This window comes from Oryza brachyantha, chromosome 1 (assembly GCF_000231095.2).
Source record: "Oryza brachyantha chromosome 1, ObraRS2, whole genome shotgun sequence".
NCBI lineage: Eukaryota > Viridiplantae > Streptophyta > Magnoliopsida > Poales > Poaceae > Oryza > Oryza brachyantha.
In genome coordinates, this window is record NC_023163.2 from 5,988,248 (window position 1) to 6,003,236 (window position 14,989).

Consider the following 14,989-nt stretch of genomic DNA (forward strand, 5'->3'; position numbering starts at 1 on the left):
AGTATTTGATTCATTATTAAAAGAACTTTAAAAATCACTTGCAAAAAAAATGAAAAAGGATGAACGATATAAAAATCAACATGTACACCGTTTGACGTATTTCCTGCGTTTTGCCGATCAATGACTCGGCAGCCCGCACGACAAAAAAACCGGCCCGGGCCTTTGTCGGGCATACATTACGCCAACCTCGTACAACACCGTCACAAGTCCTCCCGCAAGGCCGCAACTCACCTGACGGCCCACGCTGCAGAGCCCGCCCGGCCCGAACCCAACACCACCACCCACACCTTCTCGAACCTTCCATTTCCACGCTAGTAAGCCATAGCGCCCTAGCCACCTCACCCTTCTCCCTCCTCCCTAATCTTCCTCCTCGCGGCGCGAGAGCGGAGCCGGCGGCTGTATTCTCTCTTGCCTTCTTCCACCCACCGTCGCGGCGGCCGGCGGAGGAGCGAGAGAATAGGTGGGGGAGCTGGACCGGCGAGGGGCGTGGGGGGGAGGCAACCAAGGCAGGCAAGATTCGAGAGGGCGGCGGAGCCAAGCGGAGGGCGCCCGAGTCGTCGTCGTCCGCCGCGCGGCCCGGCCGCTCGCGGCGCAGGGAGGCGCCCCCTCCGCCGCCGCAGCAGAGGGAGATGGGGGTCGACTACTACAAGGTCCTCGGCGTCGACCGCGGCGCCGGCGATGACGATCTCAAGAAGGCGTACCGCAAGCTCGCCATGAAGTGGCACCCCGACAAGAACCCCACCAACAAGAAGGAGGCCGAGGCCAAGTTCAAGCAGATCTCCGAAGCATACGAGGTTGATCCCCCTCGTCCTGCAAAGATTAGTTTTTTTCTTCTCTCTTCCTGCTTCGTACATCAATGTGGCGGCTTGATCCGTTGCCCCCCAGTTTTTTGTGCCAACAAGAAGAAGAAGGAATCAACTTCGCATTGGAACCCTGTGTCATTGTTCTTACAAAGTTCATGTTTTGATTCCTCCATCCACCTAGGGTATTTATCAGATGTTATCATACCTCGTATAGTCGTATTGGTTCATTACTTTTGGTCCATATTTAGGGAAACCATTTCTTTGACATGTTGTTTATGCGTGAATCATTCTAGCAAGCTTTAATGGTTACTCTTTTGGCCCCTATTTGGCGCGCTTTTACAAAAGTTTGTGTGTAAATAGGCAGCGAACCGGCCTGATTTGATGCGCTTTTAAATTTTTAATGAGGAAAACAAAATATGGACATTGGTGAACCAACATTGCCAATAAATCCTTGGAATGGTTCGTCTATATCCGCTATACAATACTTTGATGATGCTACTGCAAACATCATAATTATGCTGTACATTGTGAACACTGCCTTATCCATGTTTTAAAGTTACTAATCATAGGTAGCACAGTTGTTTCAAGTTTAATAAAAACCTTTCTTCTGGTCCTGATGTAACCCAGCCCATTTGCAAGAATACACATTGTTGAGTTGTAATTTTCACTCCATGATTTTTTTTCTTGTGGAGCAATCTAATTGCTTCGCTTGTTTTTTAATTCAGTCCTTTTAGTGATTGAAATTTTGATTTTTTTTTCAGCCTGTTCTCAATAAATTTCCAACTGTATATTTATGATATTTTTTCTTACCATCTAGGTCCTTAGCGATCCCCAGAAACGCACGATCTATGACCAGCTAGGGGAAGAGGGGCTCAAGGGACAACCACCCCCAGGTGCGGGAGGTCCTGGAGCACCTTCCTTCTATCCTGGTGGGGCTCATTCGACCTCATTCCACTTCAACCCAAGGAGTGCAGATGACATTTTTGCTGAGTTCTTTGGATTCCGTGGCCCTTTCTCTAGCATTGGTGGCAGTGGCAGCATGAGAGGGGACCCAAGGTTCCCAGGGTTTATGTTTGGCAATGAAAACCTCTCGCGCTATGGTGGTGAGGGTTCCACCAGTATGCATCACACGCCACACAAGCCACCACCCATTGAGAATAAGCTTCCAGTTAGCCTTGCAGATCTGTACAAGGGTGTAACAAAAAAGATGAAGATCTCAAGAGAGATCATAGATGCCAGCGGGTAAGCCTCTATTATTTTTCAATGAGTTAAAAATCTTGTCTATAAAATCTTGTTCTGTATGGTGGAAGTTCCTGTAGGGGATTCTTCCAGAGTGGAGAGTGGACTAGTAGCACTAGAGATTTTGTGGGAGGAAGATGATTCGCTCACGTGAGCCAATTGCACATTCATTGGTGTTGCATTGATTGCTTTGTTGCTACTACCTCCGTCCCATAATAACTTCATTTTTCGATTTCTGTATCCATTTGTTTGACCATTCGTCTTATTTGAAAATTTTGTATAAAAATTGAAAAAGATTAGTTACGCATAAAGTTCTATTTATGTTTTATCATCTAGTAACAATAAAAATACTAATCACAAAAAAAGTTAAAATAAGACGAAGAGTCAAAACATTGTATCTAAAAACTGAAAAATGAACTTATTTCGAGACGGAGGTAGTATTGAGCTACTATAAATGGCTACATTAACTTTTCATAGATAATAATCACCTACTAATCAATATATCCCTGTTTTGGGAAAAATAAAAACTTATCATTCCTAGAAAATGGCCTGCTTCTATTGTGCACAGTGGTGTATTTTTCTTGGCTTAACACTTGATGTGACAATTGAGTCCTTCTTTAGACTTTGAAGCTTGAGACTGTTTGTTGATATATGGTAGTTTGTTTATGTATTGCAGCACTTGCATGATATCTGTTGTAACATGTGAAAGATTTGAAGCTTTATCAGTCATCCTTTCACATTGAACAGCTTGTTTCTCCCATTATGACCCTTTGCCATCATTTTACATTTTTTAAAAGTAAGAAGGCATTTACTAGGCAGTTCTCTGTTTGGAACATGATCTGCTTGCATGTCTGAGTTTCAACAAATATGTTTGATTGTACTAAAACTAGCATAAAGACTGTAAAAACTGCATAGTGATTTCCAGTAGACTGATATATGAGGCTTGGGATAGCACATTATGCCCTGGCTCGCTAAACGACCTTGATATTGTCCTCTCCCTTTCTTAATACTGCTTCTTGTATATTATCTGCTTTTGCCTAATATTGCTGGTTACTTGGGTGGTGTCACATGTGCAAGCTGGCTCGATTAGACGATCATGGGGGGTATCAAGAACCTGCAGCCTAAAATGGGGTTTCAAAGAGGGGTCTTGTATTCAATCGTGTCTAAGCTATTGTACTTTAGGTTTGAGATTTTGGAATCATCAAGGCTTGTTTGAGCATACACATGGAAGGGGGCAGATTTGGCCCATCAAAACAAGGTCTAAAGGGTCAGATTGTTGTGTGGAACATATAGGCATTCCTATGAAAGCGCTTAAGTCAACCATTCTTGTTTCCTTTTCTGCCACACCTTTTAAGAGGTCCACTTGTGTTCCTAATTTTTTTTGTCCAGTGTTCTGCGTCCTATTCAATTCATTGCTGTTGTATCATTGAAGCGGGGAACTATCCATGATAATTAAGTAATAAAAAAAAACCTGTTTCACCATGTGCTGTTTGTGCATAGACCTGTAAATAGCAAAAAAAACGTACCATTTCAGATTTGTGCTGCTGTGGGATGCTTAATTACACAGTTTGCCATTTTATATTCCCTTTATAGTACACCTTTGTCATCATTTCCTTAACACTTGTCCAATTAATCTGGTCTCTGCTAATAAGTAAATGTATTAAATGTTATTCACACAAGGCACCAAAGCCTATTGCTTGGTTTGTAGAAAGTTGTCCAACCTCTACGTTGATGCTAGTGCAATGGCTGTCCGCTGTCCTCTATTTCATGAAGAAATCTGTGTAATTCGTATATTATTGTTAAGCATTGTTACTGTGATGTTTAACTGGATACAAAGACATTATGAACAAGTCGGTTCCTCGAAGTGTTGCTTATTGTTAAGCAAGGAATTGTTGCTTGAGATTTATGGGCAACAATCTTTTTAGTTGTCTTCTTATGGCTGTGATGTGGCTTTGAAAAGGTGTCCCTGACATACTGGGTTTGCATCCTGTAATTAATTTGTAAATTTGTAGAATGTGGTAATTCCTTTTAGCTCTGCATTCCAAACATGGTGGTGCTGCAAAATTATAGTCTTTTTTTCAAAAAGAATCTCCTACATGTTTAGGATACACTGTTTCATCCTGTTGTGATGACATGTGTTCTCTATCTTTAGGGGTGGTATTCCTACTTTGCGTTTTATTATTCTCTGATTTTACATAAATTCTGTGACTTCCTTACAGGTATCTATGTTAACTCTTTTGTACTTGCCTGCATGCTAATTTTACTACTTGTAACAGGAGAGTCTCACAGCAGGAGGAAATTTTGACAATAGATGTAAAGCCAGGTTGGAAGAAGGGGACAAGGGTCACTTTTACTGAGAAGGGGAATCAAGCTCCAAACATGACACCTGCTGATATTGTTTTCATAATTGAGGAGAAGCCCCATGACATTTTTACCAGGGAGGGGAATGATCTTGTTATAACGGAGAAAATATCTTTGGTGGAAGCGCTTACTGGGTATACTGCCCGTATCATTACACTTGATGCGCGAAGTCTGTCGGTGCCCATTAATTCAGTAATCCATCCCAGCTATGAAGAGGTGGTCCCTGGAGAAGGCATGCCAATTCCAAAGGATCCTAGTAAGAAGGGAAATCTTAAGATTAAATTCAACATCAAGTTCCCTTCCAGGCTGACATCTGATCAGAAAACTGGGATCAAAAGGCTCTTGGGTTCTTAGGCCTGTCTGAATGAATTTCGTAAAAGTGATTGTGAATATTGCCAGTATGTGGCTAGGTAGATTTTTCATTGGTCTTGAGGGGGAAAGGCAAGAATTAGGAAAAAAAAACAAAGGTAATTCCATAACAAATCTGTAAAAGGTTGCTATCTGTTGTTTTTTACCTGGTTTATGACATGGGCTAACAGGTTATGGCTCTGCTGAATGCTTTTCGTCCGGTAGCTGTGAGCTGTGTGAGTTGTTACTGGGTACACGCAAGGCTCCGTTTTGGAACGTGGTAATTTTCCAAAATCCATTGTTTTCTTCTTTTTGAAAATACTTTATTTGTTTTATATTATAAGACTTTCTAAGTTTATTTAGATTTATTCATATATCAATGTATATGTTTGGTACACATGTCTAGATTTATTAACACATAAATGAATCTATATAAGATCATAAAGTCTTATAATACGAAAGGAAATTGCTGCAGGGCCACTCATTTACCCCTTTGTGTAATTAATGGTTACAATGTTTTAGTCGTACAATTGGATCGTATATATAGCAGGACTTTAGAACTTAAAACCACATGTGAGTCTACGACACATTATTTGCGGGAAGGCAAGTCCAAAAGCATTATACGGTGCGTTTGCTTACAAGAATGTTAGTAGATGAATTCTCGGTAGTCATTAATAGTTACAAGTGATTCCTGTGTACTGTGTTCAATAGGATCACGCAACATGGTGACAAGGCATATTGGATTCTGAAGTAGCAAATATTTTGATAATTTGTGTTCATTTAAAATCAGGTAGTTATCAATGTATTACTCGCGCTATGCAATGTAACAGAACCAAACGTTGTTTTCGATTGGAAGAGCCACGTTTCATTCACTGTTGCCTATTTCGCAGCGTTGCGTCCCATGCTATCAAGTGGCCATCGTTTCCTTCTTTTGGTGGAAAGCGAAACAACATATTTACTACATGCAAATGAAAAAAATTATGATTTTTTTTATATACATATTCTTTAAAATCTAAAATCAAATGCTGAAAAATAAGCTACAATAAAAGGGTCCCAAAATTAACTCTAAATTGAAATTTAAATTTTGGTCTAAAAGTATAAGCAAAAGCGAAAAGATGCTGCTGCAAATTATCGCTATCAGCTGTCTGGTAAATCAGAGGTTTAAGTGCTATCTTGCTAAAAATGCAAATCAACACTACACTCTTTAAAGGGAAGAAAGAGAGTATAAATAAAATTATAAAATTTCAACAATAATAACATTCTCGGTTAGTACGGCGAGGTATTGTCATTTGCATAGACTCACGCCACATTGGCACTTGCTGACGATTTCCATCTCCAAAAACACACCAGCGGCAGAACCAACAAAGAAAGGTCACTGATACATATAACATTCTCGGTTATTACATACAAAACGAAAAGCTTTTTGCAAGTATGAGCGTTTATTTCTACACAATTGAGCTCTCTTGACGATCAATTGACAGCAACCAATCTTACCACCGGAATGTGCCGTTCAACACCAGATTTACGAACAATGGACCAAATAACCCCGAAAACAAAATAAAATACAGCAGAAGAAGACGCCATGATCCTCGCCCCATGCTGTCTCTTAGGCAAGCAAACTAACACACCGCAGCCACTGGACCATATTCACAGCAATCACCTCATCATGCGCTCTTAGCCTGAACCATATCAAGAGAAGCAATTAAAATGGTTCTACCTTTTTCATGCTCTGTTACTTCACTTACTTTTTACTTCAATGAATTATTCAATTATAAAGCTATCAAAATCCATCTGTCATGTATTGTTGGACCCCCACGAGGTTAACAAGCCATGAACATATGGAATAGCACACATCTCAGCTTCATGTTTGTCTCTATAACCATGATGTATCGATGCTGTCAATCATGCAATAATCTTTTGACTTTCATTTCTAAACAGGGCATCCTGTTTTTCATGTGGTAACTGAGTAGTGTGTATCCAAGGCTGGTGGTAATATACTGTTTTACCAAAGTGAAGTACTCCCTCCGGTCACTATTATTTGTCGCTTCTGACAGCCAAAGACTGCTAGGTGCAAGTCATTTTCACTGTCCAAAATGCCAAATAATTCCAACCGGAGGTAGTAATAATTGGACTATTGGAGCGACCAACAAAGTATGGGTAATAATTGGACTACACAGCAGGCTTTCAAAATGTTCAGTTATTTTTAGAAATTCAGTGCCATCAAATATGTGCAAAATTGCAGCTATACGATTAAAAATACAGCATATCATTGCTGTTTGTACTCACATGTAAGAGAGATTATAATGAGCTAACAAGTATGGGAAAACTTACCCTTTTCTCCTCTTCGATCTTAGCCTTGATGTACGAGTAGATGGCAACACCAGCTATGGCAATGCAAGTACCAATTCCAGTCTGTGTTGTAATTCTGTTGCCTGTTCAACATATGATTTAGCAGGTGTTAATCTAGGCATAAACACATTAAATAGAAAATGCAAAGAACAGAGTTAAATCTGCAATTTTCTACTTACCAAAAACAATGATTGAGAATCCAATGACGAAAACCCTTTTCAACACATTGCCGACGGCATGTGTCAGAGGGGCCACTCGCTCCAGAGTGTTTGTAGCAACCTGCATGACATGATTGCATTAGTAATGTTCTAACTTATAACAGCTGAAAGGTAGTACATAAAAAAGGAGCATGTTTGTGTAATGAAACTTAGATACAGCTATCAGTAGCTCGTATAATAGCATGACCCAGAAGAAAGTTAAAATGATAGATTGAACATTTGCAATAAGAGCACATGTACAGTTTGCATGGCATGGAAACCAGTTACCTGGTTGTAGAGGTGGTAGAACAGACCCACAAAGAAGAGGTCAGAAACGAACTTTGTCAGGCCTACTTTTGTAATTGCATCGTTAAAACCATGCTGTAATAGTTGAGGTCCCTCAATCTGCAAATTGAACATGGAAAAAGAGGAACATCAACATTAAACATAATGCACAAATACTATTTATCTTCTTGGACCAAATTTTATCACTTACAATCACTGCAGGTGGAATGCACACAATGAGGGCAATTATTGAGATATAAGCATACACATTGGTGCTGTCCATATCAGTCTGCAACAATGAAGATAGTTTTTAACATCAGGAAGGTCGGAATCAGGAATCAACACACAAATCCATGAAGCAAAAACACATGATGAATCAACATATTAGCACAAAAGAGGCACGAACCATAGCTTTCTTGGAATAAATGCTCCGGTAAGTGAAGGAGATGTTAGAGATCATAGCATTGATGAAGCCGGTCCAGTTAAATGAAAGTTCAGTCAGCGATGCCATTGAAACACCTGGTAATCTTAATGCGGTTAAATAGGTTGGAAGAGAAAATGCAAAAATTGTGGCACTACAGAACAAAAAGGATCTTCAAATACTCAGTGGCACAAGTGCAATACAATGAAATAAATGAAAACATAACAAAGGGAGCATTATCAAATTAAATTTGTCAAGATATTCTTAATCCTTTTATTTTACTATTAACTCAGTGTAAATGTTTAATAAGAAATTAACGTCTTACCGAGCACAACAGGGGCAAGGGACAACCAAAGAGGCAAGGGAACTTGCTGTCCAAGGACAAACTGGGTAGCAGCTGCATTGAAGAAGGGCTCCAGAGCTGCATTATAATTGTGCAACACAAAACATTAGCATATAGAACAAAAGAGCGACATAATTTGATGAAATCTGCACAAGAAAAAGGCACCTTTGATGGTGTGGGCAAATGAGACTGCAACAGCAGCAAACGACACATTGCTAGTGACATGACCAAGAGCATGGCACAGCGCCACTGGAAAGAGCAGCTTCAAGAGTGTCGAATTGATAGGCTACAAAAGGAACATGTTTTTTTGGTCATATTTTTTTTTTTGCTAATTTTCACATGAGATGCATTTTCTTGGATGGGTAGAAACTGATGGTTCACGAGAAATTATTCTACTCCCTCCGTCTCACACTGTAACTATTTCTATAACTGGGGTAGATGAGAATGATTGAAGAAAGGTTGTGGTTCTGTTGGTTGAAATGACGAGGTAAGTGAAGAAATAGCTTTATTTTGGGAGAAATATGGGTGGTAGAAATAGATTCATTAGGGAATAGCATTTTATTTATGTAAGAAAGAGGGCGTGAAACTCAATCTTTAGTTTCAACTTTTATGTTGACTGCTGTGTGAGGTAGGTTGTACAAATTACCGCACGCTTTGGCAGACCGACGGTCCAGCTCAGGAGGCAGTACACCACACCAACAAGCAGATGGATCACCGAAACGAAGCTGCAGCAAGCATTACAATTGTTCATACAATGCCATAACCCAGCTACAAAATGGAATGCGAGAGCATGTAGCTTGCTGATGCACTCATTGTTTCAAATGAGGGGGGGGGGGGGGGGGGGGGAGAACAGTACACTTACTATGGATAGGGGAAGTAGTTGTAGATCTTCTTGTTGAGGATGTTGAATATAACGTTCAAGAAGTACCTACAAGATCAGTACACAGAATGGCAATCTTTAAACAACCGGATCATAGCAGCAAAAATCAATCCAGCACAACAAGCAATGCAGAGGCGAAGGCCAAGAGATCATTGTGGCAGAAGACCATACCACATGAAGAAGAAGAAACCGGTGACGACGGCAGGGTACTTCTCCAGGAACCCCGCTGGCTTCGTTTCCCTAACAAAATCAAATCAGAAAAAAGAAAAATCATGACAAGCACATTACACTCCAGTAGTCCGGTGACACTTGTACAGAGCGATCTATCGAGAGTGAGCCCCATCGATCAGCGAACGACGTGCGGCTGCAGGCGGGACCGGGCGCATTCCCGGGTTCCATTTGAAAACCGAAGCTTCTGCGCTTTTTTAAAAATAGGAAGCGAAATGCTGCAAGCAACTGCGAGCGCTACTGGCGCCGGAGCCGCACGAGCAGCGGCGCAAATGGGCCGTTGTATTTTTGTTCATCCGTCGCGTGGTGGGTGGGGTGGTGTGCGGGACCGCGCGGGCGACGAGATCGACGCATAAACAAACTGGAGGGAGGAGCACCGGGTTGTAGTTCTAGAAGGTTCCAGAGATTAGAGTTAGAGCGAGCTCGGCAGCGGCACTCACCCAGCGGAACCGGAGGCGGCGGCGGCGGGCGGGCGGAGCGGCTGCCTCCTGGGCGCCGCCGCCGCCGGGAGCAGCCCACCGGCGGGGAGGAGCAGCGCCGGGCGGAGCTGCCTGCCCCACACGAGCTGTCCTCCGTCGGGGACGACGGCCGCACTGGCGGCGGCGCACCTGGCGGCGGGGAAGGGCGCGGGCGCATGCGAAGTCGAGGTCGAGGGGGCAACCGGGGCGCGGCGGAGGCGGAGGAGGCCGGCCACGCCGGCTGCGCCGCCGGAGAGCGTCCCGAGCGCCGGCATTGGAGCAGCTGCAGCAGGGGAGGGTCGGGGAGGGGAGGGGGAGAGGTTTTGGAGGGTAGCAGCGCGAGAGGGGAGGGGGAGTTGCGGATAAGTTTATGGGTGGGAGGCGGGCGGCGGGGGAGGGATTTGGGTGGCGGAGGCGAGCTCGGGGCGGATAGAGTGGACCTCGCCCGCCCGCCCTCTCGCCGCGGAAAGGAGAGGAGAGGGGAGGGAGGGAGCACGTCGCCGTCAGGTTGGTGACGCAGCCGAAGCGGAGAGAAAAAGAGGGAGGGGGGGGGGGGTTTGGGGTGGAATATATGGTAAGTTGTCACGATATTTTTTTTTGATGGGGAAGGGGAAGGGGAAGGGGAAGTGAAGCGGGGCAAGCGGCCGAGGCCAAGTGGAGTGGAGGCGACGGGGAAAAGGAGTGGACGACGACGGTTTTCTACGTCTGGGTTTGAGACCTTCGACCGACTCCTGAGAACAGGGTGGTTGTTTGTTTCCTTATGAAAAAAAATAAACGAAGTATTTACAAAGAAAAAATAGTTTATAAATAAAATTTTCATATTACATATCCTCATCTATTTAAAGGTCAATGCTGAAAAATAAACTTTGGCACAAAAACTCTAAAATAAACTCTAAATTTAATATTAAAAATTAAAATTTTGGCATATAAGCAGAAGCGAAAAAATGGGTTACAATTATAACATCGTCGGTCATGTTGGGGTGAATCATCCAGCTCAAGTCGGACCAGGGTTTAAGCAACTCTTATAGGTTGTGTGATTTAAGCTTGATTAATTGCATGTAAGACAGGAATGAATCAACCTGACGCGTTGTGTGACAGTCCTGGCCTCACGTGCGCTATGCGATCCCCTATTGTATTGGTCTTGTTGGAGTCATCCAAGACCACTCTATGCTAGAGAAAGCGGCAATAACCTTATCTAGGATGGTTCAACTTTCTTCTTGAAACCATGCAATGAAGCCTCGTTGTGTTGGGCATGGTCTAACTTATATGCAAAGGAGTCTGTCCTATAACTTATATGCACAGGAGTCTGTCCTAAAAATGAAAGATCGGTCATGCTTTTAGTTTATTTTTCATATTATTTGAGTTTGTTCCTTTTTTAAAAAAAATATATAGCTTGACTGTTTGATTAAACTCCACTTTCCAGGAAAGATGGATCTAAGATCTAACCATACGAAGCAAGCCTTTTGTGTGGGACTTGCTCGAGGCATGGTTTCATCTATAATTTCGGTGGTTTAGAGGAAAAAAGGATTTGGATTTCACGAAATTAATAGATGCTAAAGCCATTTGGTTTGTACGCAAATCAAAGGATTTTTTTTTCCTTTTCTATCAGTTGTACAGGAAAACCTTAGAACGTTTCCATCCACTCAAAAATTTTGAAAAAAATATACAAATTGATGTGAACATACATTCATATTTATTCACATTTTCTATTTCTATGGGTTGAATTTCCTTCGAACCAAGAAGACCCTTCAAGTGTAATTCATATTAGTATACTCTATTGGATTAACAACTTTACAACCACACCTTATTGTTTCACTGATATGAAATATAAGCGAAATGGTTTATTAACAATTAAATAACAGTTTATGGATAAAAATTTTATATACATGTTTTTAACGGTCTAAAAGGAAAGACTGGAAAAACAAACTACGATTAAAAAACTCTAAAATAAGATTTAAGTTTTACTCCATATGTTTATATTGGAAGACATTTTAGCTATACTTAGATTCATTGATTGATGCATATTGATTAATGTACATTGCGTGTATATGTCTAGATTTATTAGCATCCATATAAATATAGTTAAGTATTATATTATAAAAGGAAGGTAGTTTCGTAAGCGTAAGTGTAAAGAAAAATAGGGTACCTAAATGACCACACGTCCGCAATCACTATTGTGTTGCTACCTCCTCCAACAAACTTAAGGACAGCTACAATGTGTATAAGAATGGCCCATAAGCCCTTATGGCTAGCAATACATTGTGAACATTGGCCATAAGATAATAATTATAAAAATTAGCCTTAAGCTTAGAGCTTGAACTTAAGAAATAAAATAACAGAGTAAACACATGCGTCTGATAGCTAGTTTATTCGCCAGAGGTAAAAGTATGATTTCCTGCATTGATGTGGGACTCATCCTAACATCTTTTGATAATTATAAAATTTTGTTAATTTGCTAGTTTAACCATTGTGTTAATGACAATAGGTATTGTGGGGCATATCTTATTTTCACCAAGTTTTTAGGCATTGTTGATGCCATAAAAGTCTAAAAGAAAAGGCTCGTAAAGGTAATTAGCTGAGGTTGTGCACTCGCAGGCCCATGTTATTGATCTTCTGATCCCAACTAGAAAGGCCGCACGGCTTTGCCGTGCCCCTCACGGTGCGGTGGGGCGGCGGCGACCCAGCAGCAGGCGGCCGCCGCGGCGGTTCTGCCGGTGGCGGAGGCGGCGGTGCGTCGAGGCGGCTCTGCGGGCGGTGGGGCGGCGGCACGGAGGTCCGGTGGTAGCGAGAGGCGAAGGCAGCGGCGCGGAGGGGCAGCGGTGCGGCGGGAAACGGCGGGGCGACCCGGCGAAGGCGGTGGCGAGGCTGGAGGTCTTCGCTGGCAGGACCGAGCCGCCCAGATCCGCCGCTCACCCGGTCCGAGCTCAGGCCGTCGCCGCTGCGCCTCGATCTGCCGCTCGATCGCCCCCCCCCCCCCCCCAGGACCTCCGCCGCCGGAGCTCCAGCCGTTGTCCCCTGTCGCCGGGGCCATAGCCACCGCCCCCCGCCGTCGGGCCCCGAGCTGCCTAGATCCGCCACCCGCTCGGTCCGTGCTCCAACCGCTACCACGGCGTCTCGATCCGTCGCCCCGGCCGCCTCCGAGATCCAGTCGTCGACGCGGCGCCTCGATCCGCCGCCGCCATGCCTCGATCCGTCGTCACCGTGCCTCCAGCGCCGTCTGCCGCCTGCTCAAGCCGGCGACGTCCGGCGGCTGCTCGGGCTCGACGGGTGGGAGAGCGTCACTGGCGCTTCGAACGGTCACGTGCGTACGTCGAACGCTAGAACCAGACTGTGCCACATGGCCCAATGGTAGCACGCGAAAACGGACAAGATTCATATAATAGAGATCCCCAAGCACAAGCTCGACCAAAAACAAAACCATCCGAACTCAACTCTTGCATTTCCGCCTTAAATAATGAAATGAAAAAAATGTAAACTCCAGACTGTGACGAGCTGTAACTGTAAGACTGGAAGTCGAGCCATCAGAAGTCATAACACAGCATCTTAATACAGTTGATTTATTAGTTGATTCTTGGTCCAATGCTTCGATCTAGGAGCCCAGGCTTCCCTGGCCCAAAAGATCTCTTCCAAAACAGCCCATATCAAGAGACTCCAGCCCAGTTTCAGTTATGATAGCCCACTTGGCCCTTGGTTTTTATTATTTTACAGTAGAATAAGTTCATTTGAGATCCCTAACTTAAATATCGAGTTTGATTTTTATCCTTGAACTACCCTATCAGATACAAGAGGTCTCTCAACTATCAAATTAGTATAAAATAAGTTCTAATGCGGTTTGGATGACGGTTTCAGCTAACGTGGCGCCTATGTGGCTGGTTTGACTCAATCCTATGTCACATCAATGCCACATTGCCACTTTGGAATGAGTACCGAGTAAAACCAGCCACGTAGGCGTCACGTTAACCTAAACCACCATCCAAACTGTCTTAGGACTTATTTTACACCAATTTTAATAGTTGAGGCACCTATTGTATCTGGTTAGAAAACAAAAATCAGACTCGTTGATAAAATAAAGGACCTAAGTTGAACTTATTTCTTTTATTACAGTGGACCATAGATCTTGTGGAGTCGAGGGCACCGTGACGGCCCATTTGTGCTCCTCCGTGTCCATTCCTTCGGCCCACACCGCACGCAACAATTTGGGCTCTTTCTACTACTCCCTTTTTCTTTTGGGGTAAAATGATTCCATGGTTCTCAACCAAAATAAAAGGAAAAAAGAAAACGAATCGATGGTCCAAACGGGAAGCTCTCGCGGTGTCCATTTCAGGAGAGTGACGTGCCGGGGATGTGACAAGATGGAGGCCCAAAGCTGCAGGTTTGTACTGCTCAAAATGATGGGCATCATCATCTGCCTGATCGATGGTACCCTCATGCTGATTTAACAAGACTGTTCTTTTTTTTTTTCCCCTGAATTCCCCGTGCTAAAAATCCGGTAAAATTCATAGTAGTAACAAATTTTAATGTATTGAGCGCAGTTCTATTTGTTTACCCTTTTTGAGTAGGTACCAAGAGATATCAAAATTTTAGTGTAGAATTTATTATCTCTCGATACCTTAAGTAATAGAAGATACCAAATTTTATATTAAAATTTTAGTATCTCTGTATACCTTCTTAAGTACTCTTGTTTGTTTGTTTGTGTGTGTATGTTTTCTCTGATACAAGGACCAGGTTTGGAACAGGGCCTTGTGATTAATCATGGCCTCCAACCTGTACATTAATCAAACGAAGCTTTCAAATCCAAGGTAACAATGGTGATGTCTTTGTCGGGCACTCGGTATACAATGTCTCGAGCCCACCGGCCCAAGAGATGAATAGTAGCTCGACAGAGCAATGGCGTTTGTAAATTAAATTGATTCATCGAACAGCTGGTCCGCCCTGCCTAACTTGGATGGTGATCCATCCATCGAACAGGTGGTCTTATTAGCCTGTCTAAAGCTCGCCATTATGGCGATGCAAGAGTCTGATCATCCAGCTGACCGTGGTTTAGTGCATACTTTTCTTTTGTTTGAATCAACGAGCT

At 43.1% G+C, this 14,989-nt stretch overlaps 2 protein-coding genes across 2 annotated transcripts; one reads left to right on the forward strand and one right to left on the reverse strand.

Annotated features, from left to right (window-relative positions):
- Positions 1-336: 336 nt before the first annotated feature.
- On the forward strand, positions 337-7,184 carry LOC102711021 (dnaJ homolog subfamily B member 1-like). The gene is made up of 4 exons (XM_006643912.3): positions 337-794; positions 1,621-2,045; positions 4,319-5,031; positions 6,690-7,184. Exons 1-3 carry the CDS (start codon positions 630-632, stop codon positions 4,755-4,757), a joined length of 1,029 nt encoding a protein of 342 aa, XP_006643975.1. The 5' UTR covers positions 337-629; the 3' UTR covers positions 4,758-5,031; positions 6,690-7,184.
- Positions 6,078-10,260, reverse strand: LOC102711472 (triose phosphate/phosphate translocator TPT, chloroplastic). The gene is made up of 12 exons (XM_006643913.3): positions 9,895-10,260; positions 9,398-9,466; positions 9,209-9,274; positions 8,993-9,071; positions 8,512-8,632; positions 8,329-8,424; positions 7,989-8,101; positions 7,794-7,871; positions 7,586-7,702; positions 7,280-7,379; positions 7,083-7,183; positions 6,078-6,430 (listed from the first exon to the last, which is right to left on the reverse strand). Exons 1-12 carry the CDS (start codon positions 10,185-10,187, stop codon positions 6,416-6,418), a joined length of 1,248 nt encoding a protein of 415 aa, XP_006643976.3. The 5' UTR covers positions 10,188-10,260; the 3' UTR covers positions 6,078-6,415.
- Between the last annotated feature and the right edge of the window lie 4,729 nt (positions 10,261-14,989).

Excerpts from the sequence above, each read along its gene's own strand:
- LOC102711021 (XM_006643912.3), top strand. The coding sequence starts at position 630 with ATGGGGGTCGACTACTACAAGGTCCTCGGCGTCGACCGCGGCGCCGGC. Across the intron at positions 795-1,620 it reads AGATCTCCGAAGCATACGAG|GTCCTTAGCGATCCCCAGAA; the intron begins GTTGATCCCCCT and ends CTTACCATCTAG. Across the intron at positions 2,046-4,318 it reads GAGATCATAGATGCCAGCGG|GAGAGTCTCACAGCAGGAGG; the intron begins GTAAGCCTCTAT and ends TACTTGTAACAG.
- LOC102711472 (XM_006643913.3), bottom strand. The coding sequence starts at position 10,187 with ATGCCGGCGCTCGGGACGCTCTCCGGCGGCGCAGCCGGCGTGGCCGGC. Across the intron at positions 9,467-9,894 it reads GCCGCCTCCGGTTCCGCTGG|GGAAACGAAGCCAGCGGGGT; the intron begins GTGAGTGCCGCT and ends TGATTTTGTTAG. Across the intron at positions 7,703-7,793 it reads GCATTCCACCTGCAGTGATT|ATTGAGGGACCTCAACTATT; the intron begins GTAAGTGATAAA and ends TTCAATTTGCAG.